This window comes from Haliotis rufescens, unplaced genomic scaffold (genome assembly GCF_023055435.1).
Source record: "Haliotis rufescens isolate VD_foot unplaced genomic scaffold, xgHalRufe1.0.p SCAF_5, whole genome shotgun sequence".
Taxonomy (NCBI): domain Eukaryota; kingdom Metazoa; phylum Mollusca; class Gastropoda; order Lepetellida; family Haliotidae; genus Haliotis; species Haliotis rufescens.
The window spans coordinates 25316140-25343480 of NW_025964223.1; the positions used below are offsets into that span (position 1 = coordinate 25316140).

General features: G+C 40.4%; 2 protein-coding genes across 2 annotated transcripts in view; both read right to left on the bottom strand.

Annotated features, from left to right (window-relative positions):
• Positions 1-7869: 7869 nt before the first annotated feature.
• LOC124112366 (organic cation transporter protein-like) lies at positions 7870-13601 on the bottom strand. The gene is made up of 6 exons (XM_048384247.1): positions 13377-13601; positions 12729-12958; positions 11241-11432; positions 9617-9755; positions 8314-8354; positions 7870-7989 (listed from the first exon to the last, which is right to left on the bottom strand). Exons 1-6 carry the CDS (start codon positions 13532-13534, stop codon positions 7880-7882), a joined length of 870 nt encoding a protein of 289 aa, XP_048240204.1. The 5' UTR covers positions 13535-13601; the 3' UTR covers positions 7870-7879.
• A 357-nt stretch (positions 13602-13958) lies between these two features.
• Positions 13959-27341, bottom strand: part of LOC125373246 (organic cation transporter protein-like) — a 102859-nt gene continuing 89476 nt past the window's right edge. The window contains exons 2-5 of the mRNA XM_048384248.1: positions 22505-22739; positions 20898-21001; positions 18152-18306; positions 13959-14128 (exon numbers count right to left, since the gene is read on the bottom strand). Of these exons, the coding sequence (XP_048240205.1) occupies positions 13959-14128; positions 18152-18306; positions 20898-21001; positions 22505-22739 (664 nt within the window). The remainder of the gene's footprint in view (positions 14129-18151; positions 18307-20897; positions 21002-22504; positions 22740-27341) is intronic.

The window sequence follows — 27341 nt, forward strand, 5'->3', positions numbered from 1 at the left end:
AGGTACATTTTCGACCATGATTTCTGACAAGGTATGTCAGAAAAATTAAATCTATTTTTCTGAGACTCAGTGATTCCAGAATTGTTACGAGACGTGTGAAATGTGCCCAAATGTTCCATAAGAACTAATAGTGATGACACGACTTTGATGGAAAGTATCAATCATTTGAGTGCATGTAACCTAATATGTTGACAAAATTAATGTATAATTAATGTATAATTAATGTCAGGTTGGATGACAAAGTTATAACACAATGTTCATTGAAATATTTTCTATGTTCTTTTATGTTATTAAAACAGTAGCCTTTATTTCGCGTATAATACCCATACCATGTGTTCACGATGATGAGGTTCCAGCTCGCCTGACTGAAAGTCAAGAGCATATTTCTCATTTTTCGTCGTTTGTAAACATCTTCTCCTCAGAAATAACCTGGATCAATGAAGCTGAAACAGCAATGCTTGTTCCCTCCAATTATGACAACTGAATTTGTTCAAGAGGTTCAAATCTGGTTTTCAATACCGCAGATATATTCAAAATACCTGTTTAGGGCACATGTCAGAGCTATATTTATGTTCAATGAAATTTGATCGACGCAACACACAATGAAACGTCGTTACAATCCTAAATTACCACACACTCATGTTCCTTTTTTCGATATTCTGAATTTTAACTGTTATAATACTTCGTGCATGCACTTAAATTCTCACAAAATTGATTTCCTCGCACTTTAAACACCAAGTGATCACTAGAGCAATAAGCTGAAACGTCACATGCTTGTTCCCACCAATGATTACATCTGAATTTGTAATTCAATTTATATTCATGATGGAGTGGCCATGGGCCATCTGCCTGTACACGGTAATGTGGCTAACGTAATAACATTCGGCTGAGAAGTATAGTACACAAACTCACGGCATTATGTTTCGACCTCCAAATGGAAACAACAAGTTAACTAGAAATCTATAGGTGAAAGAATTCAGTGTGAACCAACAAACAACAACGAAATGGTATACAATTAACAATTGTATTTAGAATTAACTAAGTTTACAAATCAACCCAAATTACTGCAACGTTATTACAATGGCAGAACACAATAGAGTGGGAGTGCAAAATTCAAACGCAGTACAATTACAATGACAGCATAAAATACAAAAGCAATATTGAAAGCAAAAATGTCTGTGATAATAATATTTACCTGGCAACAACAGTGTTCAAGGTTCCAAAATAGGCCTTGGCTTGATATCCAGGGTGAAAACAATGATCTGCACACAACCACTGGTCTAGGGGGAAATGTGAGATGAGAAAGGCACACCCTTGCCCACTTTCATAGTCTAAATCCCTTCCAGAACATTCGACAACTTGCTGTATTAGTCTAGGCTGTCCTGAAAGGTTCCAGATTACATTTGACTCCGAAGGTATCTAAAAATCGCAACTGCCTGCCACTGCCTACATTGCATAGTAATATTTTCCTGATAACTAATTATTTATAAATCACAATGTTATCAACTTCAACTGAATCTTAACAGGAACAATGCAATACAACAATGTTTACAATAAATTACACTGCCATATAACAATATTTTCTTGCTTACTTGACATTAATATATTACACTTATGTAATTATGGCAAGGTTACTTATTTCAAACGTTTCCTGAACAACAAAAGTTCCTGTGACATTGAAAAAGATTTAATGCAAAGTTATGTTTTTTTACCAAATCTGAAACAATTTCGGTTTGCAATAGGTAAAAGACTCCTGTGAGTGTTCAAATGGTTTAATTTGCCATACTGACTTCAGAAAATGCGTACATAAACATAAACAAACATGAACATGCCAAAATGTCAATTAATAAATCAATAGCGTGTGTGTCCACCTCTGGTTGCGATGCAAGCAACACATCTTCGTCTCATGGAATGGACCAGGCGTCGCACAAAGTCCTGTGGGATATCTGTCCATATCTGCTGGAGCATGTTTCGAAGTTCCTGGAGTGTCTGTGGAACACGTGGTTGACGTCGAAGGCGCCGATCCATCTCATCCCACTTGTGCTCGATTGGTGAGAGATCAGGGGAACGAGCCGACCAGGGGATGACATTCACGTTGTTTTGTTGAAGAGAATCCTGAACAAGTCGAGCAATATGAGGCCGGGCGTTGTCATGTTGAAAGGTAATGCCTGGGCCATGACGACGCAAAAACGTTAGAACAACAGGGCCGATGATCTCGTCACGGTAGCGCTGTCCATTGAGATTTCCCTCTACCATTATCAAACGGGTCTTCTGTCTTGCTGTAATCCCCGCCCATACCTTAACGCTGCCGCCCCCGAACCGATCTTCTTCCATGACACAATGATTGACGTAACGTTCACCTCGACGTCGGTACACTCGACTCGTCCATCGCTGTGGCTCAGGTGAAAACGAGACTCGTCAGTGAATAGAACTTGTCCCCACTGCATGGCCGTCCAGCGTAGACGCTATCTGCACCACTGTAGACGCGCTTGACGGTGGTTTCCTGTCAAAATGGGACGTCTGGCGGGTCTTCTGGTGACAATCCCTGCACATCTGAGGCGGCGACGTAAGGTTTGTGAAGATATTCGTCGAAGGCCATGGATGCTTCTTGCAGTCACTGTTGCTGGCTGGAATCGATTTCGTAGGTGTGTTGTTCGAATCCAGTTGTCTTGTCCATTATTGGTTACGCGTGGCCTGCCACTCCGAGGATGGTCTCTGACTGCATTCGGCTGTTGCCAACGTTGCCATTAACACCAAATGGTGTTTCTGTGGACGTTAAATTGTCTTGCAACATCACGTTGACTCGATCCTGCTTCAAGCATACCAATGGCTCGCAGACGCTCATTTTCGGACAGGCGGGGCATTTCGTAATGTTTGATAATTGCGTAATTTTATTGTTTTTCTGAGTGGTTGTTGTCAGCACGATGCTAAACAATGCATATGGAATCCCGTTAACGCACATGTTTTTATACCCATTCTTGGGTAGTGAAATGCATGGGGCTTGCATAAAAGTCAACTTTTGCACGGAATGCATGCTTTTCTGTAGCAGTTGCGTTTTTTGTGACTTGATTCCATACATGTACCACAATATTGAAAACCAAACTTTACTTGTTTGAAAAATACACTAAAATATTGGTGTCACAGGAACTTTCGTTGTTGAGTATATGTACGTTTGTCTGAAGTCTATATTGTACAGACAAGTACGTTGTTTCATTTCTACCCGTTTTAATTTGTAAATTATGAAATGAGAACTTGTACTAAATCTTCCCAAAGCTATCATAAAGGCATAAGTGAAATCACATTGATGTAATTTGAAAACACAAATATATCTTTACATCAACTGTATTTGTATGTTTTAGAACCACTAGATAGTGTACTTTGCCAGTCTTGCGTTTACCTGTACGATAAAAAAATTATCATCTGTAAGTCACTAGGATCTGACATAGCTCCAATTTCAAATTTTCAAATGTGAGGCAACCTGTACTAAAATCAGGCGATCCAGTCATGTAGTCGATCTTAGATTTTGTATGGAGAATAGATATTTGCAATACAGAGTGTATTTTGTCAAGTAAGTTTAACTATGTCAATTCCTGTAATAACTGATACAAATTGCTATCGAACCGTTTATGGAGGACCTCAGATACATTCGAAAACAAAGTCTGCGAGTAGTGCTCGCTGTGACAACACCCATTGGCTGTATTACCCTTGTCGTGTTGTCAGTGTCATGGTGAGTAGACTAAGACAACAGACACTGGCTGTATTACCCTTGTGCGTGTTGTCAGTGTCATGATGAGTAGACTAAGACAACAGTCGCTAGCTGTATTACCCTTGTGCGTGTTGTCAGTGTCATGGTGAGTAGACTAAGACAACACCCATTGGCTGTATTACCCTTGTCGTGTTGTCAGTGTCATGGTGAGTAGACTAAGACAACAGACGCTGGCTGTATTACCCTTGTCGTGTTGTCAGTGTCATGGTGAGTAGACTAAGACAACAGACGCTGGCTGTATTACCCTTGTGCGTGTTGTCAGTGTGTTGGTAAGTAGACTAAGACAACAGACGCTGGCTGTATTACCCTTGTGCGTGTTGTCAGTGTCATGGTGAGTAGACTAAGACAACAGTCGCTGGCTGTATTATCCCTGTGCGTGTTGTCAGTGTGTTGGCGAGTAGACTAATACAACAGACGCTAGCTGTACTAATCTTGTGCGTGTTGTCAGTGTCATGATGAATAGACTAAGACAACAGACACTGGCTGTATTACCCGTGTGCGTGTTGTCAGTGTCATGGTGAGTAGACTAAGACAACAGTCGCTGGCTGTATTACCCTTGTGCGTGTTGTCAGTGTCATGGTGAGTAGACTAAGACAACAGTCGCTGGCTGTATTACCCTTGTGCGTGTTGTCAGTGTCATGGTGAGTAGACTAAGACAACAGACACTGGCTGTATTACCCGTGTGCGTGTTGTCAGTGTCATGGTGAGTAGACTAAGACAACAGTCGCTGGCTGTATTTTGTCAAGTAAGTTTAACTATGTCAATTCCTGTAATAACTGATACAAATTGCTATCGAACCGTTTATGGAGGACCTCAGATACATTCGAAAACAAAGTCTGCGAGTAGTGCTCGCTGTGACAACACCCATTGGCTGTATTACCCTTGTCGTGTTGTCAGTGTCATGGTGAGTAGACTAAGACAACAGACACTGGCTGTATTACCCTTGTGCGTGTTGTCAGTGTCATGATGAGTAGACTAAGACAACAGTCGCTAGCTGTATTACCCTTGTGCGTGTTGTCAGTGTCATGGTGAGTAGACTAAGACAACACCCATTGGCTGTATTACCCTTGTCGTGTTGTCAGTGTCATGGTGAGTAGACTAAGACAACAGACGCTGGCTGTATTACCCTTGTCGTGTTGTCAGTGTCATGGTGAGTAGACTAAGACAACAGTCGCTGGCTGTATTACCCTTGTGCGTGTTGTCAGTGTCATGGTGAGTAGACTAAGACAACAATCGCTGGCTGTATTACCCTTGTCGTGTTGTCAGTGTCATGGTGAGTAGACTAAGACAACAGTCGCTGGCTGTATTACCCTTGTGCGTGTTGTCAGTGTCATGGTGAGTAGACTAAGACAACAGTCGCTGGCTGTATTACCCTTGTCGTGTTGTCAGTGTCATGGTGAGTAGACTAAGACAACAGACGCTAGCTGTATTACCCTTGTGCGTGTTGTCAGTGTCATGGTGAGTAGACTAAGACAACAGACGCTAGCTGTATTACCCTTGTGCGTGTTGTCAGTGTCATGATGAGTAGACTAAGACAACAGACGCTAGCTGTATTACCCTTGTCGAGTTGTCAGTATCATGGTGAGTAGACTAAGACAACAGTCGCTGGCTGTATTATCCCTGTGCGTGTTGTCAGTGTGTTGGCGAGTAGACTAATACAACAGACGCTAGCTGTACTAATCTTGTGCGTGTTGTCAGTGTCATGATGAATAGACTAAGACAACAGACACTGGCTGTATTACCCGTGTGCGTGTTGTCAGTGTCATGGTGAGTAGACTAAGACAACAGTCGCTGGCTGTATTACCCTTGTGCGTGTTGTCAGTGTCATGGTGAGTAGACTAAGACAACAGTCGCTGGCTGTATTACCCTTGTGCGTGTTGTCAGTGTCATGGTGAGTAGACTAAGACAACAGTCGCTGGCTGTATTACCCTTGTCCGTGTTGTCAGTGTGTTGGTGAGTAGACTAAGACAACAGTCGCTGGCTGTATTACCCTTGTGCGTGTTGTCAGTGTCATGGTGAGTAGACTAATACAACAGACGCTAGCTGTATTACCCTTGTGCGTGTTGTCAGTGTCATGGTGAGTAGACTAAGACAACAGTCGCTGGCTGTATTACCCTTGTGCGAGACGTCAGTGTCATGGTGAGTAGGCTAATACAACACACGCTGGTTGTATTATCCCTGTGCGTGTTGTCAGTGTCATGATGAGTAGACTAAGACAACAGTCGCTGGCTGTATTACCCTTGTGCGAGACGTCAGTGTCATGGTGAGTAGACTGAGACAACAGACGCCGGCTGTATTACCCTTGTGCGTGTTGTCAGTGTCATGGTGAGTAGACTGAGACAACAGACGCTGGCTGTATTACCCTTGTGCGAGACGTCAGTGTCATGGTGAGTAGACTGAGACAACAGACGCCGGCTGTATTATCCCTGGCTGGCTTTGCAATTATTGACTATAAATGATAACTGACAAGCTCATTATTATTCTCCAAACTACCAAAACAAAACTCACTTTGCAACTTTGCTGGCATTATAAACTGTGACTATATTTAGGTCAGTTACAGTGTTTTTCAGTTGCTCTTCCAGGTGCCACTGTTAACAGTGGAGACATGGCCCAGTTAGGAGCCTTATAGCACTTTACCTTTGAAGATGTGATGTGTGGTAAAAATGCCACATGTTGCTTAAATATCAGGCCTGGAAATTTGGCCTCGTCGATCTACAACCTAGATGGAATTACCATCTTAAATAACTCGTTTTTATAAGGTAATGGAATATTTGCTTCGTTTTACAACTTATGGCCATTTTCATAAACCACTTTTGTATTATATTTGGACTAAAATTCTACGACTAAAATGTTGTGACACTGGTTTTTTTATACTAAATCGTGTGATTGACAGGATACTGCCTTGATTTGTTGTTGTCGTTTGTTTCTTAACGCCGCACTCAGCAATATTCCAACTATATGACGGCGGTCTGTACATAATCGAGTCTAGACCAGACCACCCAGTGATTGACATCATGTGCATCGATCTAAGCAATTGGGATACGATGACATGCATCAAACAAGTCAGCAAGCCTGACCACCCGATCCCATTAGTTGCCTCTTACGACAAGCATAGTCGACTTTTACGGCAAGCATGGGTTGCTGAATAGCTCTACTACCCCGGATCTTCACGGGTCCATTTGATTTTTAAAGGATGTGATGTGGTTCGATTGCCCACATTGACCTGTGCTTTTGTTGTTGTTTTTCTACCGCCATGCAATATTGTTCAAAGGGGTGTAAAATCATTGTCTCATACTAGCTATCTGCAGTGTTTAAGCCATTCATTTTGTAAGCCAAAGGAAATATCTTTCTTGTAGTGTGACACATCTGTGGCATTTTATTACGTTTCAATCTTCCTCGACATTCACACAAAACGGTTCTTATCCATCACTAACTGTCGCCCTGTGATCATAGACTGTGCATTATTAAGATATGTTTGTCTTGCAAGATTCTTTTCAGGACAGGTGAGAGGTTATGTTTTAGTGATCATGTAAAACTGCTTTTAAGGTGTGTTTTTACTACTGGCAAAGACACAATACAACAATGTATATCACTGTATAATTCAGCGAAACCGCAATAAAGATGTAGAGGTTTGTTTATGCTAATTCTTAATTACCCTTGTATGACCTTTCTGATAGAATATAGGGGGCGGTCGGGTAGCCTAGTGGTTAAAGCGTTCGCTCGTCACGCCGAGGACCCGGGTTCGATTCCCGACATGGGTACAATGTGTGAAGCTCATTTCTGGTGTCCCCCGCCGTGATATTGCTGGAATATTGCTAAAAGCGGCGTAAAACAATAACACTCACTCACTCACTCTGATAGAATATAATATTCCCAAAAATTGAATTACATTGGATGTACCTGTAGGGGGTATTGGTCATATGCGGATTGAAGTTTGTACAAGACATCAATTTTTTTGGTCGTTACAGAAATAATGACTCAAACATGACTGAGTTTATGAGCTTTGTCTACAAAGTAATACATGTCCATAAGTTTAAAGTAATTTGCGGTTTAATCATATCATTAATCAATCAAAGGTATAGATTGTAACATGAAACCCAGTACTTTACGATCTCAAGCATTGACATGAGTTGTAGAATCACTGCATATTGGGGAAATGTTCCTATTGGAGACCCTTGAGTTAGACATTGCTAACAACAGAAGACCTCGCTGGGGAAGATTTTCTGAAAAACAATATATCAACATATATTCGCAAACACAAAATATCAGAGAGCCTTTGATATTTTGTTTCGACATGTAATTCATTTCACCTTACAAACACACTTGGAATAATTCGACAATGAATGTGTTGCCCATTCACTTACTTTTTTAAAGGAATTATACATACATGTATAAGATGTAATAAGATAATGACAGTTACTGAGTAAATTGGGCTTCAACAATACCTTTCACAACGACCCTGACACACTTTCAAACAAAAGAAATGATTGGTCCAGTTAGGGATGTATCCTCTTGACACAACATTTGAAACTGATTCCAAAGATTACCTTCCGAATCTTCATCTGTGGACCTCCGTCGAGGAGATTGTCTGTGAATAGCAAACATGAACAGTTAATCAATTGTTGATACAAATGAATTTTCTATTTTATTTCATGGCATTTGAATGTTGTTGTGCGGAGGTGTTAAACAGCTGTTTGCATGCCTAATTTAAAGAGCTTTTCCAAATTTGTTTATTTGACAAATTTCAACAGAAAGTAACAATATGATAATTGGCATTTAGTCATGTATCAGACGACCACCTCTATGATAAGTTGAAAATAAAATAATATAAGAATGTTCTGGTAGTTTCTCGACAGTGTTGCTTAAAGACTTGAGAATCTGTTACAACGTTATAAACATTGTGAATCTGGTTAATTTTGAAGAGTTTTCATTAAAGATTTCAAGACCTAATGACTTCTGCTTGTCCTAGTTTCTTGGATTATACTATATCAAGACAGGAATTTCACCCGTTAATTGTTTAAACAAAGAACATGGTATAAGTGACCAATCTAATACTGACACATATAAGACCAGCATGTTAATTGAGGAGGAACTTGGCCCAATCCACGCATCTGTGTAATCAAATTTTGACTTGACTCTAAAACCTGAACACACATGTCCCGTTCCTCTTTTAAACCTGATTCCAAAGCTCCATACAAATCCCCTGAAAGAGACCTTTATTGCTTTGTCCAGCAAATGTTTAACCGATTCCCTGTCTCAAGTATTAAGCATACTTTTTAATACAACCAAAGAAGGACTTTTTTATTCAAAGAAAATATTTGAGACAAGTGGAATTAATACCATGTGGATTCTTAAAAATACTAAAGATTTGTTTAAATTGTTGCAATCTTAGAAAACATTCAAGTAAAATTTTGTCAAAAAGTTTGGTTTGCTTTTTCAACATTGAACACCAGTGCCTCACAAAATTCAGGAAAAACCTCTTTCCTGGATCCATGGGGCATTTGTCACAAAACATGGTGACCATACATATAGTTACATCTACAGAGGTTCCGAACAATTTGTAAAAAATAAAGCAAATAACATCTGACGTTTACTGAGAAAGCGATAAGTGAAATGCTGGACTATCTCATAGATATTACCAATGTAAAATTTGTGAAGATGACATTTAGGCAGGAAGTAGGCATGCCCATCAGCACCTACTGATTTTTCCATGAAGAACAAGCATAGTCAAAAACGCCCCACAAGGTAATATGACACGTTCATTAATATTAAAATGACAACATTATCGTCGCTACTCACTGGTTAGAGAATTATTCTGTTTAACCAGTTTGGCTAAAGCACATTCTATACCTGCCAAACTTGATCCCGTCCTCGATGGTCTCTGGGAGGTCTCTGTTTAGTGTTTCCGGCAGGAAGAGGGCCAAGAGCCCTGCCAGGATGGCCAGACTGCCAAACACCAATAGCGACAGGGCGCGGCCGAGGTCACCACCTACAAACTGGCCCTAAGGGATAGATAGAAGTTTCCAAGAGTTGGATACAGTTGATGAAACCAACCTTGCATTGGTGTCATCACTGATTTTCAGTGGTCCATTCATTTCATTTCACAGATATTTTGCACTTTACGCCAAATGGAATCTGTTATCGGCTAAACTAGAATGGTTTTTCACTTGCTATGACAATTTATATCATAACCCAGTTTAAAATATATGTAAAAATCATGTGAACAGTCAATAGTTGATATACTACCAAACAATCGATAGTTAAGGAGAAGCTTGTCTCACTATATATTGGTATGATGCTAATTCTGACCTAAGCTTATGTTTTCACAGACATATGCTCTTTGTTTATTTGTTTGGTGTTTAACGCCGTAATACTTCAGCTATATGTCTGTAAATAATCCAGTCAGTCAATCCAGTGCTTGATGTCAGCAGCATCAATCCACGGTATTGGGATATGCTAACACGCAATCAGCCAAGTCTCCGATCATGACCACCCCATCCATTGTGTTGCCTCTTACGACTAGGACATGTTGCTTCGGACCTATTCTAACCCGGAATCCCAAAGGGACTGAATGAGCTATAAATCTGGATTTTCTCTGATGGGATGTTATAAGAACACCAACCTCTTTCTACCCGGTGTAGTAATCTGTCCCAACATATTCCTGGTAAAGGTAACTCTATTAAAAGGCAACGTCATTTTTTATCCATATTGCATTCTTATCGGGTGCATTTGCTCCAGAGGAACTCAATCTCTGACCACCTGGCATGCATAGCATTTGTCACCAGGCTCTTCGACATGTTTTCGACTTCACTTTACTGGAAAAAGGCCTTCTGTAAGTCTCTAAGTGTCCTTGATATGGAAAGACGGATACCCGGTCTCAAACCACCAACCCCATTTTACCATGCAATAGATGTCCCGGTTATGCAGATTCATTAGTTGAAGACAGTTACTGGTCCACTTCACCCAAGATACTGTCTCCATCACGTAGACAGTGGCCTTAAAGGATAAACCTCCCTTTGGAGAAATTTACTTAAACGGCATTTAGGAGTTTACATTCGATAAATGTAGGTGAAATCCACAATCCACAGTGTACTGATGTGGAAACATCCACAAGGACACTGAATGCATACATGTCAACACTAAATAAATAATAGTGAGTGAGTTGGGTTTAACGCCGCTTTAACAGTATTCCAGTTATATCACGTCGTGTCAGCTTAATGTTGAAGGAAAGCCCGAAGTGATGCAGATGTCAGGCGTTTACAACTTCGGTGGAACCCACGAGCACGGGTATGCCCAAGGGACGCAACTCTGCCCTGCGAATCGCAGCGCCTCAGACGACTGGAACCCCCCCCAAAAAAACAAATAAAAAAAAAAAAAATAAAATAAATAAATAAAAATAAATAAATAAATAAATAAATAAAAATAAAAAATTCAAAAAATTAATTATAAGATACCCTGGTTAATCATTAAGAACAAATCCATACCATGTCCACGATATATGGAGCAACCATGGCTCCTGCCCGTGCACAAGAGGAGCTTGCCCCGGTGGCAGACTGGCGGATGACTGTGGGGAACAGTTCTGAGGAGAAGATGTAGATGATCAGAAAACCTCCCGTGGAACCCAGCTTTCCTACCATAGCGAGCAGGACCGTAACCCACTGTAATGCTGAAGAAGTTATAAAAAGTAGTTCAGATTCAGATTCATTTTATTTCTTCATAACCTTCATGGTATAAGAGTACAAATAAATAAAATATGAACATCAAGATGCAGACCCGCATTTCAATTCTTTCAACTTAGTTGTTAACATTTACATGAATGTACATTAACCATACAAGATATTTCTAAGGTATGAGTGACAATCTATTATCAAAAAAGGCTTCACAATGGAATATGTATTGGAGCTCGTCAGCAACCGTTTGAGAATTACAAAATGTACATAAACGTTGATCTTTGGGGATAAAATTCCATCGGCCAGTCTCAACGCGCAGGTAGATGTTGCAGGTAGATATGTTGTAGATGTGGGTAATTTAAGATTTGCAAACGATGGTATTTCTTTGAGATATTCATATTTCGAGCTTATAGTTATTGAGCTTCTCCATGTCTGGTAGAATTGATCTATCAGTACCTGATCAATAGCCAAGTACACAAATTTAGCATTGGCCTACGATCATATAATTAAACTAGAAAAAGAAAATAGGTCTCAAACCCCCTTCATATTAAGATCGTCATCAGGTGACGTCACAGGAGACTGACCAGGCGCTGGGGTGTTTAGTTCGGGGCAAGATATGGGTTTTTTCTCTGAAAGGAGGAGACATACAATATCTCAACACACTGTTATCTCACCTGGCTGAAAATCTAACGAGTTCATGTCGTGTTCTCTTTGTCTAGCGTCAGTAGTCCGTCGTCAACGTCTCCTCCTAGGACAGCAATGAATTTGAAACTTTACATACTTGTTCTCACCAATGATCACACCCCAAGGTATTGAAGAGGTTCGAATAAGATTTTTAATTTAGCCACCACAAGACGCAGACATTTTGAAAACCTATTTATAGCCATGCCAATGTGCTCCAAATGTTATGAAATTAGGTACAGGTGTAATCCGCGTGGGGTTGAACATAAATGATTTGTTTTTTGCAATAATTGACCTTGATTTGCCCCTTGCACTTGAAAAGCTGAAACTTATTATTGCTACAACAGGCCATTGTTTTTAAAAATCAAATGAAATTTGGTACATGTGTAGGTTAGTAGTGGACTCAACACATGGCCTTTGCACTTTGACCATGACCCTAAATTCTCTAGTATTTGGCTCTGATGATGTTTAAACCATATCTACCTAGACTCACTAGGTTAAAGTAGATATAGAAAATATATGCATAGATGTGTTTGCATGGAGGATGGATCATCTATTTAGAGGATGGTTAAGATCATGTCTATTTCAGAATGGAGGTTATCGCCACTCACTCTGGTCTGCATATAGGATGGTGAAGATGGTGAGGATGCAGGACACTCCTCCTAGTAACATAGATGCACAGTGCAATGTCTTCCTTCCAAGTCTGTTAAGCAGTCCTACAATGAGGGCCAGCGCGGGGAACTCAACCAGCCCTACCAGCAGGAAGTTGAGGTGGATGCTTCCTGCACCGAGATTTTCCAAGTTAAGGGACAGGCCATAGTACACCATGCTGACCACCATCCTACAACAGACTGGAACCATCACTGACCAGAGACCTACAAACACGATCTTGTGGACGCAAAAAATGCTATCAATCCAATATCACAGTACCCTTTGTGTATTTATGTCCCTTTGCAATCATTGGTAAATTAGGCACATCATGGATGCTTAGGATCTTGTCTGCCGTGAAGGTCATACAACACAGGGACACACACACACACACACACACACACACACACACACACACACACACACACACACACACACACACACACACACACACGACACACACGACACACACACGACACACACACATCTATATTACACATAGACCTGGCCACTATTGAACTTAAAGTCGCAGTCCATGCACCCTATGATATACATTCTGTCACTTAGTGAGCAGTACTAATTCTTTTCAACAGAATCTTTAACCACATTACCAGTTAAAAAATATAATAAGAGTTCGTGTGCACATGACTGGAGTGGTGAATAGATCGAAGAAGCTGCCCTTGGGTTTGTCGTCATCGTGTGTTCCAGTCTCTGTCTCGTGTTCCTCAAACAGGTTGTCAGGTAACTTGACTTTATTCACGTCAGCCATACGGCGTATGATCACTTCCGCTTCCTCTTGTCGGCGCTGCTTCAGCAGCCATCGAGGAGATTCTGGAATGATCCTGTGAAACGATATGTTCTCTGAAGTAACGACATCAAATACCTATTGAATAACAGAAAGCGTAACATGCCTGAAGTACATTAATCGAATAACCCAGTTTTATTAACAAAGAAACTACCTGTAAGTAAAATCGGTGCACGCATAAAACTATTGTCTGAGGGATATGTCAATGTCAAACGTTCCAAAAGAATTTTCAACCAATTAGAAACTACATCTCCAATGCCCAAATGCAAGCAAGACTGTAATTCCCTTTCAAAACTGAAGAAATGCAAAGAAACTTAACAATAAATTTCATCAATTTCCTTGATGTTATGTGACACAGGTTTGTGTAAAGGGTAAGATTTACAACTGATCACCAGTAGATGAGGAATGCTGCAACAGGGATGGCTGTGGCTAGCTCCAGAGTGTGCCAGTCGCGGATGAAGTAGGCCAGTCCAGTCAACACTACCATGCCGATGGCGAAGAACATCTCGGTCATAACGCCAAACCATACACGCCTTGACGGACCTACCATCTCAATACCTAAAAATATACATGTGCAAGCTTATTCGGATTTAATATGCATGATCTATATTAAACCAAAAAAAACAACAGCGCAGCTCAGCAAATCAAAAGTTTACAATCGAATAAGGAAAGTGTATGTAGACGCCACAAGACCTTTAGACAAGCTGAAGGAAAATATACAGTGTCCCTACTGTTTTTTTCTACCTGTGATAACACCAGTGAATGTAAAGCTGTTGTAATCGATTTAAGCTCCTTATCATTAAATATATTGTATATTGACTATTTCACAATTCACTCATTAACAATTTACTTGCCTTTGCATGTGTTTGTGGCGGGTGTGGCAGGATACGTTCACCTTGGTTCATACATGGTGTCATCACTCGTTGATAAATTTATAAACCCATGCTTTTGGTGTAGTCGGAATCGTTAAACAGACTCTTCTTTTGGCAGAGATTTCTTATGATGATGGAAAGGTCTTGTCGCTTTTATACACATAGACCATCGTCAAGCGCGCGATTTGTCCCATGTTTTTAGCCAAAAACCTTTCATGATGTGACCGTTATTATCGGGGCCGTAATAATTTTTAATAAAGTGACAAAAAAAAAGTTCATGTACGTAATCTCTCGCGGCATCAATTGTCATTTCAGTGTACATCTAGCATTAACTAATCAATACAGTTTACATGCGTACAAAATTTGCTTCATAACAGCTTTAGAACCTACACCGGACTTCGCTCCTAATAATGATAATAATAATAATAATAATAATAGGCTATCTGAACGACCGCTGCATCGAATTTATGGGTAGTGTGTGGAAAGATCAGCAATCCTGCAGAGTCCTTCGCTTGGATGAAGTCGTCTGGCCTGAAAAGTGAAACAGAAGGCTTTCTGTTTGCTGCTCAGGTCCAGTCACTTCCCAATCGAAACCGTCAATGTGTAATTTTGCATCAAAATGTAACTATGGAATGTAGATTATGTAATGAATTTAATGAGACTGTTCAACACATTGTCAGTGGATGCCCAGCTTTGGCACAAGCACAGTATCTTAAGCGACATGATGGTGTAGCTCGATCAATTTTTTTACCGTCTTCGCCATGCTTGTGGCTTTGACACAGAGGTCCATCCATGGTACGACCCGGAATATGTAGAGGGCGTCATTGAAAATGATAAATACAAAATCCTTTGGAATAGGCCCGTATACAGTCTCAGGCATATCCAGGCCAATAAACCTGATCTTGTCCTGTGTGATAAATCAAATAAAATCATTTATATCATTGAATTTTCTGTCCCTTTTGACAGTAATGTGATTGACAAGATTGAGGGAAAACATGGCAAATATGCAGACCTCGCTTTCGAAATGTTCTGGGTGGGTTTGACTAGGCAGCTCTTCCTGGGAGTAGTCCTATTCGCTGTCTGGGCTGCGTGTAGAGGGGGCAAGGAGCCCTTAGCTGATGATGAGCCTATTAGTAACCAGCCTGACTGTGCCAGGATCACCCAAACCCTCTTTCCTGCATTTTTTATTTTAATCTGTACATAATAATAATAATAATAATAATAATAATAATAATAATAATAACAACAATAATAAACAAAGCGACAAAACCCTTCCATATCCAAGAGAAATCTCTGCATAAAGAATAGTCGATTGTACGATTCCGACTATATCCCTATCCCTATATCTTCCGACTAAGAGCATGTGTTTATGAATCACTATCAAATAGAAATGATACCTGGTGTTCGCGAAAACATGAGCGTATCCTGCCCCATCGTAGGCAGCCGTTACAACACATGCAAAGGCAAGTCATATGTTCACCTGAAAAAGCACGGGAACATGATACACGTTAAAATAGTTAATAGCATCGGACATCATTTTTGTCACTGATGCGTCAAATTTGGAAATGTCCTCCACATGACTACCATAAAACTTTTGAAAAGCTTTACTGGGGCCTTGAATGTTGTAACCTTGATCAAACAACTTCTGAGCAAGACGCGTATGGCGCTCTTTGAAATCTTGGTTGTTGTGAAAATGCTGTTAAATGTGCTGCTGGAATATTGAAGGTCGTGAAGGGAAAGTTGACTATTGGAAAGTTGAAGTCATCCCTCTTGTCATACAGTCTTGTGGAGAGTGTCTTTTCACTCTGAATCTTTATGCATAGATTTGAAAATGAATCAGATGAGGCGGTCTCACTGGTCTCCTTCATTTCTAGTTCAGGTGGGTAAATCAGTGGAAGAGAATTGGCGATTTGATTGTTATTAAACGATATCAAGTCCTCGATATACATGAAGCTTCAGTTAAATTTCTTGGCCAAATTACCTTGTTTTGACTTTGTCAATCCGAGCAGAAATTCCGATTCATATGCACAAAGAAACAGATCCTCATGCAGGGGAGCATAATTGGTGCCCATGGGAATGCCTACTTCTTGCCTAAATGCCTTTAAGTTACTAAAGACGTTCTTCATCCATATATACTGAACAACAAAAGTTCCTGTGACATTGAATAAGATTTAATGCAAAGTTATGTTTCTTACCAAATCTGAAACAATTTCGGTTTGCAACAGATGAAAGACTCCTGTAAGTGTTCAAATGGTTTAATTTGCCATACGGACTTCAGAAAATGTGTGATTTTATTTTTTAAAAACCCATGAACATGCCAAAATGTCAATTTACAAATCAATAGCGTGTGTGTCTACTTCTGGTTGCGATGCAAGCAACAAATCTTCGTCTCGTGGAATGGACCAGGCGTCGCACAAAGTCCTGTGGGATATCTGTCCATATCTGCTGGAGCATGTTTCGAAGTTCCTGGAGTGTCCGTGGAAAACCTGGTTGACGTCGAAGGCGCCGATCCATCTCATCCAACTTGTGCTCGATTGGTGAGAGATCAGGGGAGCGATCCGGCCAGGGGATGATTTTCACGTTGTTTTGTTTTGAAGAGAATCCTGAACAAGTCGAGCAATATGAGGCCGGGCGTTGTCATGTTGAAAGGTAATGCCTGGGCCATAACGACGCAAAAACGGTAGAACAACAGGGCCGATGATCTCGTCGCGGTAGCGCTGTCCATTGAGATTTCCCTCTACCACTATCAAAGGGGTCCTCTGCCTTGCTGTAATCCCACCCCACCCCATACTATAACGCTGCCGCCCCCGAACCGGTCTTCTTCCATGACACAATGATTGACGTAACGTTCACGTCGACGTCGGTACACTCGAATCCGTCCATCGCTGTGGCTGAGGTGAAAACGAGACTGGTCAGTGAACAGAACTGCACCACTGTAGACTGGTTTCCTGTCAAAATGGGACGTCTGGCGGGTCTTCTGGTGACAATCCCTGCACATCTGAGGCGGCGACGTACGATTTTTGAAGATATTCGTCGAAGGCCAGGGATGCTTCTCGCAGTCACTGTTGCTGACTGGAATCGATTTCGTAGGTGTGTTGTTCGAATCCAGTTGTCTTGTCCATTATTGGTTACGCGTGGCCTGCCACTCCGAGGATGGTCTCTGACTGCATTCGGCTGTTGCCAACCTTGCAATAAACTCCAAATGGTGTTTCTGTGGAAGTTAAATTGTCTTGCAACATCACGTTGACTCGATCCTGCTTCAAGCATACCAATGGCTCGCAGACGCTCATTTTCGGACAGGCGTGGCATTTCGTAATGTTGAATAATTGCGTATATTTATTGTTTTTCTGAGTGGTTGTTGTCAGCACGATGCTAAACAATGCATATGGAATCCCGTTAACGCACATGTTTTTATACCCATTCTTGGGTAGTGAAATGCATGGGGCTTGCATAAAAGTCAACTTTTGCACGGAATGCATGCTTTTCTGTAGCAGTTGCGTTTTGTAACTTGATTCCATACGTGTACTGCAATACTGAAAACCAAACTTTACTTGTTTGAAAAATACACTCAAATATTGGTGTCACAGGAACTTTTGTTGTTGAGTATATATTATTCCTACTCCAACTTCTATGCAACCACATTCATTCATTTCACACTGATATTCAAGGAAAGGTTAAAATCTCTGTGGAGGTTAAGCACGTTATTTACCGATGACGAAGCATGAAATGAAGAACCCGACTGCAAAGGCGCCGTTGATGAAACGGAGGATGGCAAACATGACAAAGCTGCTGGACCACTTGAGGATGACGCCACCAGGAATAAGGAACATCAGGCACAGAAGAAGAGCTTTCTTTCGCCCGATCCTGACAAATTAGCAGAAACGAATTTGTATTAAATCATTGCACAGTTTATGCTTTTGTGGATTGTTATTTTCATCATTATTGTGATTACCGGAGATTTAGATACTGTTCTTTTGCACAGTCTGCAGTATGCGATCCACACGATAACATAACATCAGCTAGTTGGGGAGCGGTTCAAAGTTTAATGGCAGATAAAAAAAACCTTTATTCCTTAATATTTTAGACATACCGCCACAATCCAGAAGACTGTACAATAATATTATTGAACATCTCGTCCAAATAAGGTCATCGTATGAAGGAACCTGTTCTTGCCTATAGTATCTGCATTAATCAAGGAATGGGCTAACATCTTCAGAAACTGTTGTCTGTTATCACTCACATGTACACAAATGAATGAGAACTAAACTTTGTAGTATGTTTTGATCCATTCGTATTATGTACACATTTGTTTTGTTTTGCGCCCAATGGAGTCTGTTTCGTCGGATAATCGAGACTTGTTATTCTCAGGCGTTGACATTTTATATATATTAGACTTACGAGAGTACTAAATATATTCCTTAGGAAAATATGTGTCAAAAGATGATTTTAGGTTGTTGCCAGGAATCAGTTTCTTAACGTTAGGACATGAGCAAGTCTTTGACCCAAACTACTTTTCCAAGGAGATGAAGACAAAAACTCTGAACGTGCTCATAGATTAAGGATTGACTGTGTTTGGATTTTGGTTCATTGTGGTATGAATCGAAAACTATGTGCAAACCACAGCGGATTCTTACAAAAGTTTGCACATTTGATTTCTTTGCACGTCAGTTATTTCAGCATTGAATCGGATGAAAATTATATTTTAGATTAGCGACTATACGTGGATCGACATGAGATATCGTGTGTTCTTCCTTTTTCGGACTGCGAATTTGAAGCAGACCATCATCAGTCGTTTTGTCAAGTGTGTTCAAGGACTACAATGATCTTAGCTACTTAATATCTTGATTGTAGCTTACAATGACCGTAGCCTACAAAGTACAAAGTGAAAGTACATGACCCAGAATCACGATCTTATGGATTTACAATACTTGTTCAGCTAAGATCATTTTGTGCAGGTAGGCCCAGGTAGTGCTACATGGTGTAAAACGGAATTAATCTTCAAATGCATGTAAATCTTGGTAGAGAGAGCATGCTCGATTTTACCTCAAAAGATGTGAAATGTAAACACCAAAGGTTTGGACTTCAGGAATATTGCTCGCCATAAAGGGAACGTTGACTATTGGAAAGTTAAAGTCGTCCCCCTAAGTCATTTTGCATAGATCTAAATATGAACCAGATGAGGCGGTCTCTGCGGTCTCCTTTCTTTTTAGTTCAGGTGGGTAAATCAGTGGAAGTGAATTGGCTATTTGATTATTATTGAACAATGTCAGATCATCGATATACCTGACTTTGACTTTGCCAATCCAAGCAGAAATTCCGATTCATATGCATAAAGAAACATATCCGCAAGAAGGGGAGCACAATTGGTGCCTATCGGGATGCCTACTTTTTGCCGAAATGTCTTTCCCCCAAAATTTACATATCATGTCACATATTGTTTTCTCGGTATACTTCAAATGGCATTTGCATTCATTTTTAACAAATTGACCTGAACGTCTGAAGACAGATATGTAACTACATGTATGTCTATGAGCCCGTTTCACCATTTGTAAACATTGTTGGACACCTGTAGCCAACGTAAATTTGCTGTCTGCTGTATAGGTGTGTAACCTACACCTAATAAGTATACCACATGACGTGCTACTCAATGTATAACTCTGTAATATCATATACTGAATTGAATAAAAAAAATAAATATATATATGTCTATGGTCACCACGTTTTGTAACAAAAGCCCCATGCATCAAGGCATGAAGTTTTCCCTTAAGTTTGTCATGTGGGATAGCGGTGTACAATGTTGAAAAATCAAATATTATAACGGAATTGAACCTGGTTCTTTTCTGAGATTGTATATTCATTCAAATCTTTTGAGTTTTTTCTCTCTGTACGGGTGTTTATGGACCTTTGGAATCCATCCAGTGCAAAAGTGGAATGGGACATGTCTTCATGTCTTAGAATCAAGCGAGAAGTTGATTTCTTCATGTCTTAGAATCAAGCCAGAAGTTGATTTCTTCATGTCTTAGAATCAAGCCAGAAGTTGATTTCTTCATGTCTTAGAATCAAGCCAGAAGTTGATTTCTGGCAGTTGGCAGATTTCCTCCTCAGTTAACATGCTGGCCTCATATGTGGCATTCTTTGATGTGTGACTTTTACCAAGTTCTTTGATGAAACAATTAATGTTGTGATGATTACTTATAATGCTTGTGTTATTTGACGCCTTCTCAGTGGCAACAACAACAACCTTTCATGGTAGTGCAGCCAGACTTTGGATGACAGCTGGCTGGGACAGAATGGGTTTATTCTAGTTCTGTTTCCCCTTTTTCAGTTTTCGCATTCTACCAATGACACCACGCAGGAAACACCAGTGAGAATACAACTTGCGTTGGGTACCTTTCATAGGACTGGGCTTCCCGTGTCCCGTGTGTAAACGTTCGTATTGAAACCATGCAACTTACTTGTCCCCCAGGGCTCCAGCAGCAAATGCTCCCACGAAGCATCCTCCCATGAAGATCATCTTAGAATGTGTCGCCAGGATTGCGTTGTCACACACAAAATTCAGCTGAATAATAAAAATAATAATAATGATAATAATAAAATAATAATAATAATAATAAAGGAGTGGCTCGATCATTTTATTACCGTCTTCGCAATGCTTGTGGTTTTGACGCAGAACTCGCTTTCGAAATGTCACGCTTGCATCCCTCACAGTCTGCTGACCGACAATGGGAGAGTACCCGTGTTGGCTACCAGGAATACAGCCCTTCTGACAATCTGCAGTGTTGGGGAGTCTTCACATACATAAAGTTCTGGGTGGGTTTGACTAGGCAGCGATTCCCGGGAAAGTGAGTGAGTATGGTTTTACGCCGCTTTTAGCAATATCCCAGCAATATCACGGCGGGTGACACCAGAAATTAATAATGATAATAATAATAATAATAAAAATGCTATGTTGAAAATCATTGTAGATTCGGTCATTATATATTTGTATGTTAAACTGGCTAAAAAATCATACTATATAGAAAGTCTTAACATAAGTTTGATAAAATATGAATACCAGTTACAGAATAACAGAAATTCAGCTAGTCCGAAGAATGCTCCGATGAATACTGGCACCAACATATTCAGCCATGTGAAATGCAATGACAGTTCGATTTATGTCTGCTGGATGATTTGGTAACTTTGATGTTTGTGTGCCATGCTACCCCGACGGGTTCCATCCTCTTTCGCCAACAGAGGAGTTGGCGGGTGTAGAATAATGCCTGTACTTTTAATATTGCATCCACGCGAATGAAAAGTTGGCTTTTCCGATACAGTTAATTAAGTGATTTAATGAGAGCTTGTAATTGTAAATAAGTACAGATACGATTTGTAGGATTCTAATATGAGATCATCTTCCGCTGATCACTGCACCAATACGTAATCACTTCTCCGAATGCCACTCTAAGGTAAGATTATATCCCTTTGAGATAAAACAAACAAAAAACAACAATATTACCTTTTCAGTATATCATTCTTTAGAAGATGACATACACCAGTGAGATTGTAATGTATATTCATATTCTAGTCTTCATAGGTTACATGCTACCAAAGTTCGGATGGGTTCTGAAGTAATTATACATACAAGTTATATATGACGAAATTAGATATAAGATTGAAATGCATATTCATATAATGTTTTTTAAATATTACAATGTTATATTAATTGTGTTTCTTATAGATATAATTCTATATGTACATGCACATCTACCTGAGAATAAAAGTTTAAAATTTCAGATGTTTTGTTTATAATAAAAACCAGCGCAGACATAATTCTCCAAATTGGAACGGTTTAATCACTTCCTCTGGGCGTGTGGGTTCGAATCCCGAATGGAACTTTAAAAAAGTACTAGAATCTGTACTTTACTTAGAAAGTGTTATCCCAAATATAACATTTGTTACATTTGACCACTTTCAGGATGGCATTGTGTAGTCATATCAGTAATTTATTCCTATATATTTGTCTTCGGCAAAGTCTTCCTGTCGAATTAATGCAGCTTAAACCCCACGGTTAATACTTGTTCACCTGTGTTGACACCGTGGACTCGAACACAGACTTGTCGTACACCCACTTCTTACAAGCAACCACTGTACGGTTGGCAACGCTATTGGTGCTATTGGCAACGTCGAAGTAGATGTGACAGCTGTCAAGCAGCAACTTGCCGTCCCTTTTGACGTAGGGAATGGTAGTGTTGATAAGATGGGCGTGGTTGTCAGACTGTACATGATAGGTGTCGTTGTCGTAGCCGGGGATGGCGCACCTGTAGGATAACTGACATGAAAAAAACACATCAAAATGGAATAGATGTTTCTAATTTGCGCGTAAGTTGTGGGATCGAGGTAGTGTCTTAAGGACGAGGCACTATGTCCTTGAAGCGAGGTACAAAGTCGTTGAAAGGATCTCGAGTGGGAACAAGGCAATTTACTCAAGCCTCATGAGGTGAGGTGAGGTGAGGTGAAATTGGGTTTAACGTCGCGTCCAAGATTATTGCACTTATATAGCGACTTGCATGCACGTGTGTTTGTGTGGCTGCTTGTACTAGTCCGGACTGATGCCGATTTAAAGTGCTAGCCCACTGAGATACCATGCCGCAGTTTAACATGAATATCCAACTCAGACACAGTATACTGACTCCGAGCAGACCAGTCCTTGCTTTAACCCCTTAATGCCGAGCGCCAGACAGGGTAACAACAAGTACCATATTTTAGCGTCTTTTGGTGTGACGCGGCCGGGGATCGAACCCCGGACCTTCCGCTCTCCGGGCGGACGCTCTACCACTAGACCACGGAGGCGGTCTTCAAGCCTCATGATGTAACAAGGGAATCTTATGGATTATCAGTACAAAAGAGACTTTCCGGGTTGTAACGTTGACATTATTCGTTGGAATGGAGCTTGAAGCTTACTTAGGACGTTCACTCTGGTTAGATGCATCATTGTCGGTAATTTCAGATATGTATGTTCTTAGTGGACCAGTCACTCAATATAAGGATTTGTATAGGCTAATAGTTCGTCGAACTTATGCCTGATGCTGCTGTTTTCACTAATAACGACTCATCAATTGTTTTTCAGCAAGCCAGGTTGCAAAAAAGGCTCTTTTTCTCACCAGGTTAATTTACTCTGAGCACGTGTTTGTTGTTTACCGCCGCGCCCAGCAATATTCCAGCTATATAACGCGGTCTGTAAATAATCGAGTCTGTACCAGTGATTGATATTATGAGGAACCGTCCACTGGGGTGCGATGACACGATGTCCACCAAGCCTTACCACTCGACCCGTTAAGTCAACCACCACGACCTGCATATGTTGGTGGGAACCATTCTAACCACATGTTGCCAAGGTCCTATGTATTCAATGTACACGCGGATCATTGTCCTGTACAGTACATTCTAGTTCTCAGTGTCCCAGTGATATCTACTGACCATTGTCCACGGACATTAGGAGCCATGTTCCGGGAATAGGTCTCAATGTCCTATCCTTTAGCGTTCAACTGTAATTCCTTATACGTATAATACATACTCTATGAATATACTGTATACTGAGTCCTCCATCTGGGATAATCAACAGTATACAATGTACCTTCAATATGTAGAATTACATGGATAGTAGTGATCAGATTACATATAATAAAAATAAAAGCGACAAGCGATAGGTGTACGGCGCTGCTAACTTGAAGACATCTAATTTCCATACACAATAGAAAATGATAGAAAAACTGTTAAGCAAAGTACCTTTGCATGCCGCACCAACCTGAGAAAAGCCTTTCATTATGTTAACCGAGACTTAAGCTTTGTCAAAAATGGGTCTCAGGTTAATGGATTCATCTACGTCGATGTCCGGTAATGCGTGAGAGTCAGTGGTTTTATGAGTCCACCATTCCAGATAACAACTTTGTTAAATGAGGCTACCCCTTGTCCCCAACTTTATACTTTTCAACGGAATAGAGTTACTGTGTTCCCCAAAACTATTCTGAAATTAAATAAAGCATCTTTCAATACATATTCATGAAGACATCACAACTTTAAGTTCGAGATTCAAAATTGGCACGTGCATGTAATGCACAGCGCACAATTTGGATGTTTGCGTGTTTGTTGAGAACATGGTACTCAAACACGTGTTTTTTAAATGTGAATAGCACACAATAATCGTTCAACTATCAGGTGCTCATTAAAACACTTTTGTTTAACCGTAAATAACGCTTACGCAATTACACGGCTTGCTGAAATCAACGTCTACGCACCGTGGGTATGCGGCAAATAGGAATTGCGCAAACTGCAGTTGCAGGACATTTTAATGTTTATCGAAACACAATATGATTTGGAGGCATTATCTAAAGCAGGACAACACTCATGACTTGCCGGGCCGGTCGTCCGCGTATGGTGTCACGTCGACCAGACAACCGTATTCGGTTGGTGCACCTACAGAATCGCCAACAAAACTGCCACATTAACAGCTCGGACAATTCCTCGGATAAGACCAATTAGAGGCAGAACCGTACGCCACCGGTTGAGTGAGCACAATATTCTGCCCCGACGTCAAGCGATTCGTCCAAGTTTGCTTCCACTTCACCGTCAGGCACGCCTAGCTTAGTGTAGACAGTATATGTGGTTCAAAATATAAGACTGGGACTGTATACTGTTTACAGAGAAGTCCAGGTTTCATCTGGACAGCTCCGGTGGTCGTGCATGAGTCTACAGGCGTCAAGGAGAACGTTTTAGCGACGCTTGCGTTACTCAACGTCGTCAGTTGGGGGTTGAAGTAAAATGGTATGGGGTGGCATTACAACTCATGGGGACAACACAGCTCATCATTGTTAATGGTAATTTGAAAGGCGTACGTTACAGGGACGAGATCGTCCGAGGTCGCGTTCTACCCTTTGTGCAAATGCAGAGTGTTACAAGTGGCACAGTGTCAAAAGTAACTAAAGGAAGGACCCAACTCATTTTCACTTTTAAGAATATTTAGTTATTACTAAAACCTACGATAATTTAAAATTCACACAATTGCGAATACAATCTGGCAAACAAACATATATGTGGCAAAGCAAAATAGGTGAATACGCAACGTGATACAGAAAACTCCACCAATCGGACACAGTCTGGATCCTGGTCACAAACATATTCCGATCACAGTTCGATTATCCAACGACACATTGTGCACAGACTCAGTTTAACTCAAACCACAGTTCCACTTTCCTGTCTCAAATAACCGACATGGCCGAATATACATCACAAGATTCCACTGGCACGAATGTCACAGATCGACAGGGTCAATGCAGGAACCCAGAAAGTGTGACACGTCTTAACTATAATCTCAATAACATCTTTAGTTACAATACATGGTTACTCTTTGGTTTATATAAATAATCATCACATATAACAACGGACGTAACGCTATGTTCCAGCAGTCTAATGCCCGCCCACATGCTGCGCGTGTTGTAACAGATTTTTTGAGGCAGCATAACATTGATGTACTGCCATGACCGGCTGTTTCTCCAGACCTCTCCCCAATAGAACATGTCTGGGATGAGATGGGAGATGCCAACGACAGGATCAGAACCAGCCGTTAGCTAGCTCAGTTGGGACAATCCTTGGTTGACATTTGGAACAACATCCCCCAGAATGTTTTCAATCATCTATTGTCTTCAATGCACCGCCGCTGCATCGCCTGCATCAGAGCAAATGTTGGCAACAGCCAATATTGACATTTTTTAATTACCTCTTTTAGGTATCTACCTGGTATCGGTTTTGTCAGTGAGTTTGCTATGATCAAACAGACGAATGACCAATTATTATGTTGTTATTTTCAATAACATAACATGCACAGTTATTTTTTCCCTAGTATATTAATGATTTGGTGCAAGAAATATATGTGCTATAAAGTGTGCTATTTCTAATAATATTCTGGTATATTCTGCTTTTTAAAGTTGATATTAAGTTCCTGGTGCCGACCGAACATCATTACAGATGGTGTTAGGTACAATGTTCAAGTAGTGCTGTAAGTGGCATTTGCAAATCTCGTACCATTTCAGGAATACATGTGACGGACAGCTATGTGACATTTTCAGGAATTCATGTGACGGACAGCTATCTGACATTTTCAGGAATACATGTGACGCACAGTTATCTGACATTTTGAGGAATACATGTGACGGACAGCTATCTGACATTTGCCGGAATTCATGTGACGGACAGCTATCTGACATTTTCAGGAATTCATGTGACAGACAGCTATCTGACATTTTCAGGAATACATGTGACGGACAGCTATCTGACATTTTCAGGTATATATGTGACGGACAGCTATGTGACATTTTCAGGAATACATGTGACGGACAGCTATCTGACATTTTCCGGAATACATGTGACGGACAGCTATGTGACATTTTCAGGTATATATGTGACGGACAACTATCTGGTATTTTCAGGAATACATGTGACTGAGAGTTTTTTTGGGTTGAAATGAACGGGGCTGTATAAACTGTCGTGCAAAATCAAAGTGTGTATGTATGTATGTATGTATGTATGTATGTATGTATGTATGTATGTATGTATGTATGTATGTATGTATGTATGTATGTATGTATGTATGTACTGTATATATATGTGTTTGTGTGTGTGTGTGTGTGTGTGTGTGTGTGTGTGTGTGTGTGTGTGTGTGTGTGTGTGTGTGTGTGTGTGTGAGAGAGAGAGAGAGAGAGGCATTCAAAGACATATTTACATTTGCAATGCATATTCATAGTCTAGTCTTCATATGTTACATGCTACAAAAGTTCGGATAGTTTCTAAAGTAATTTATACATGCAAGGTAATACATACATGAGGTAATAAGATGTAAGATTGAAATGCATATTCATAGGATGTTT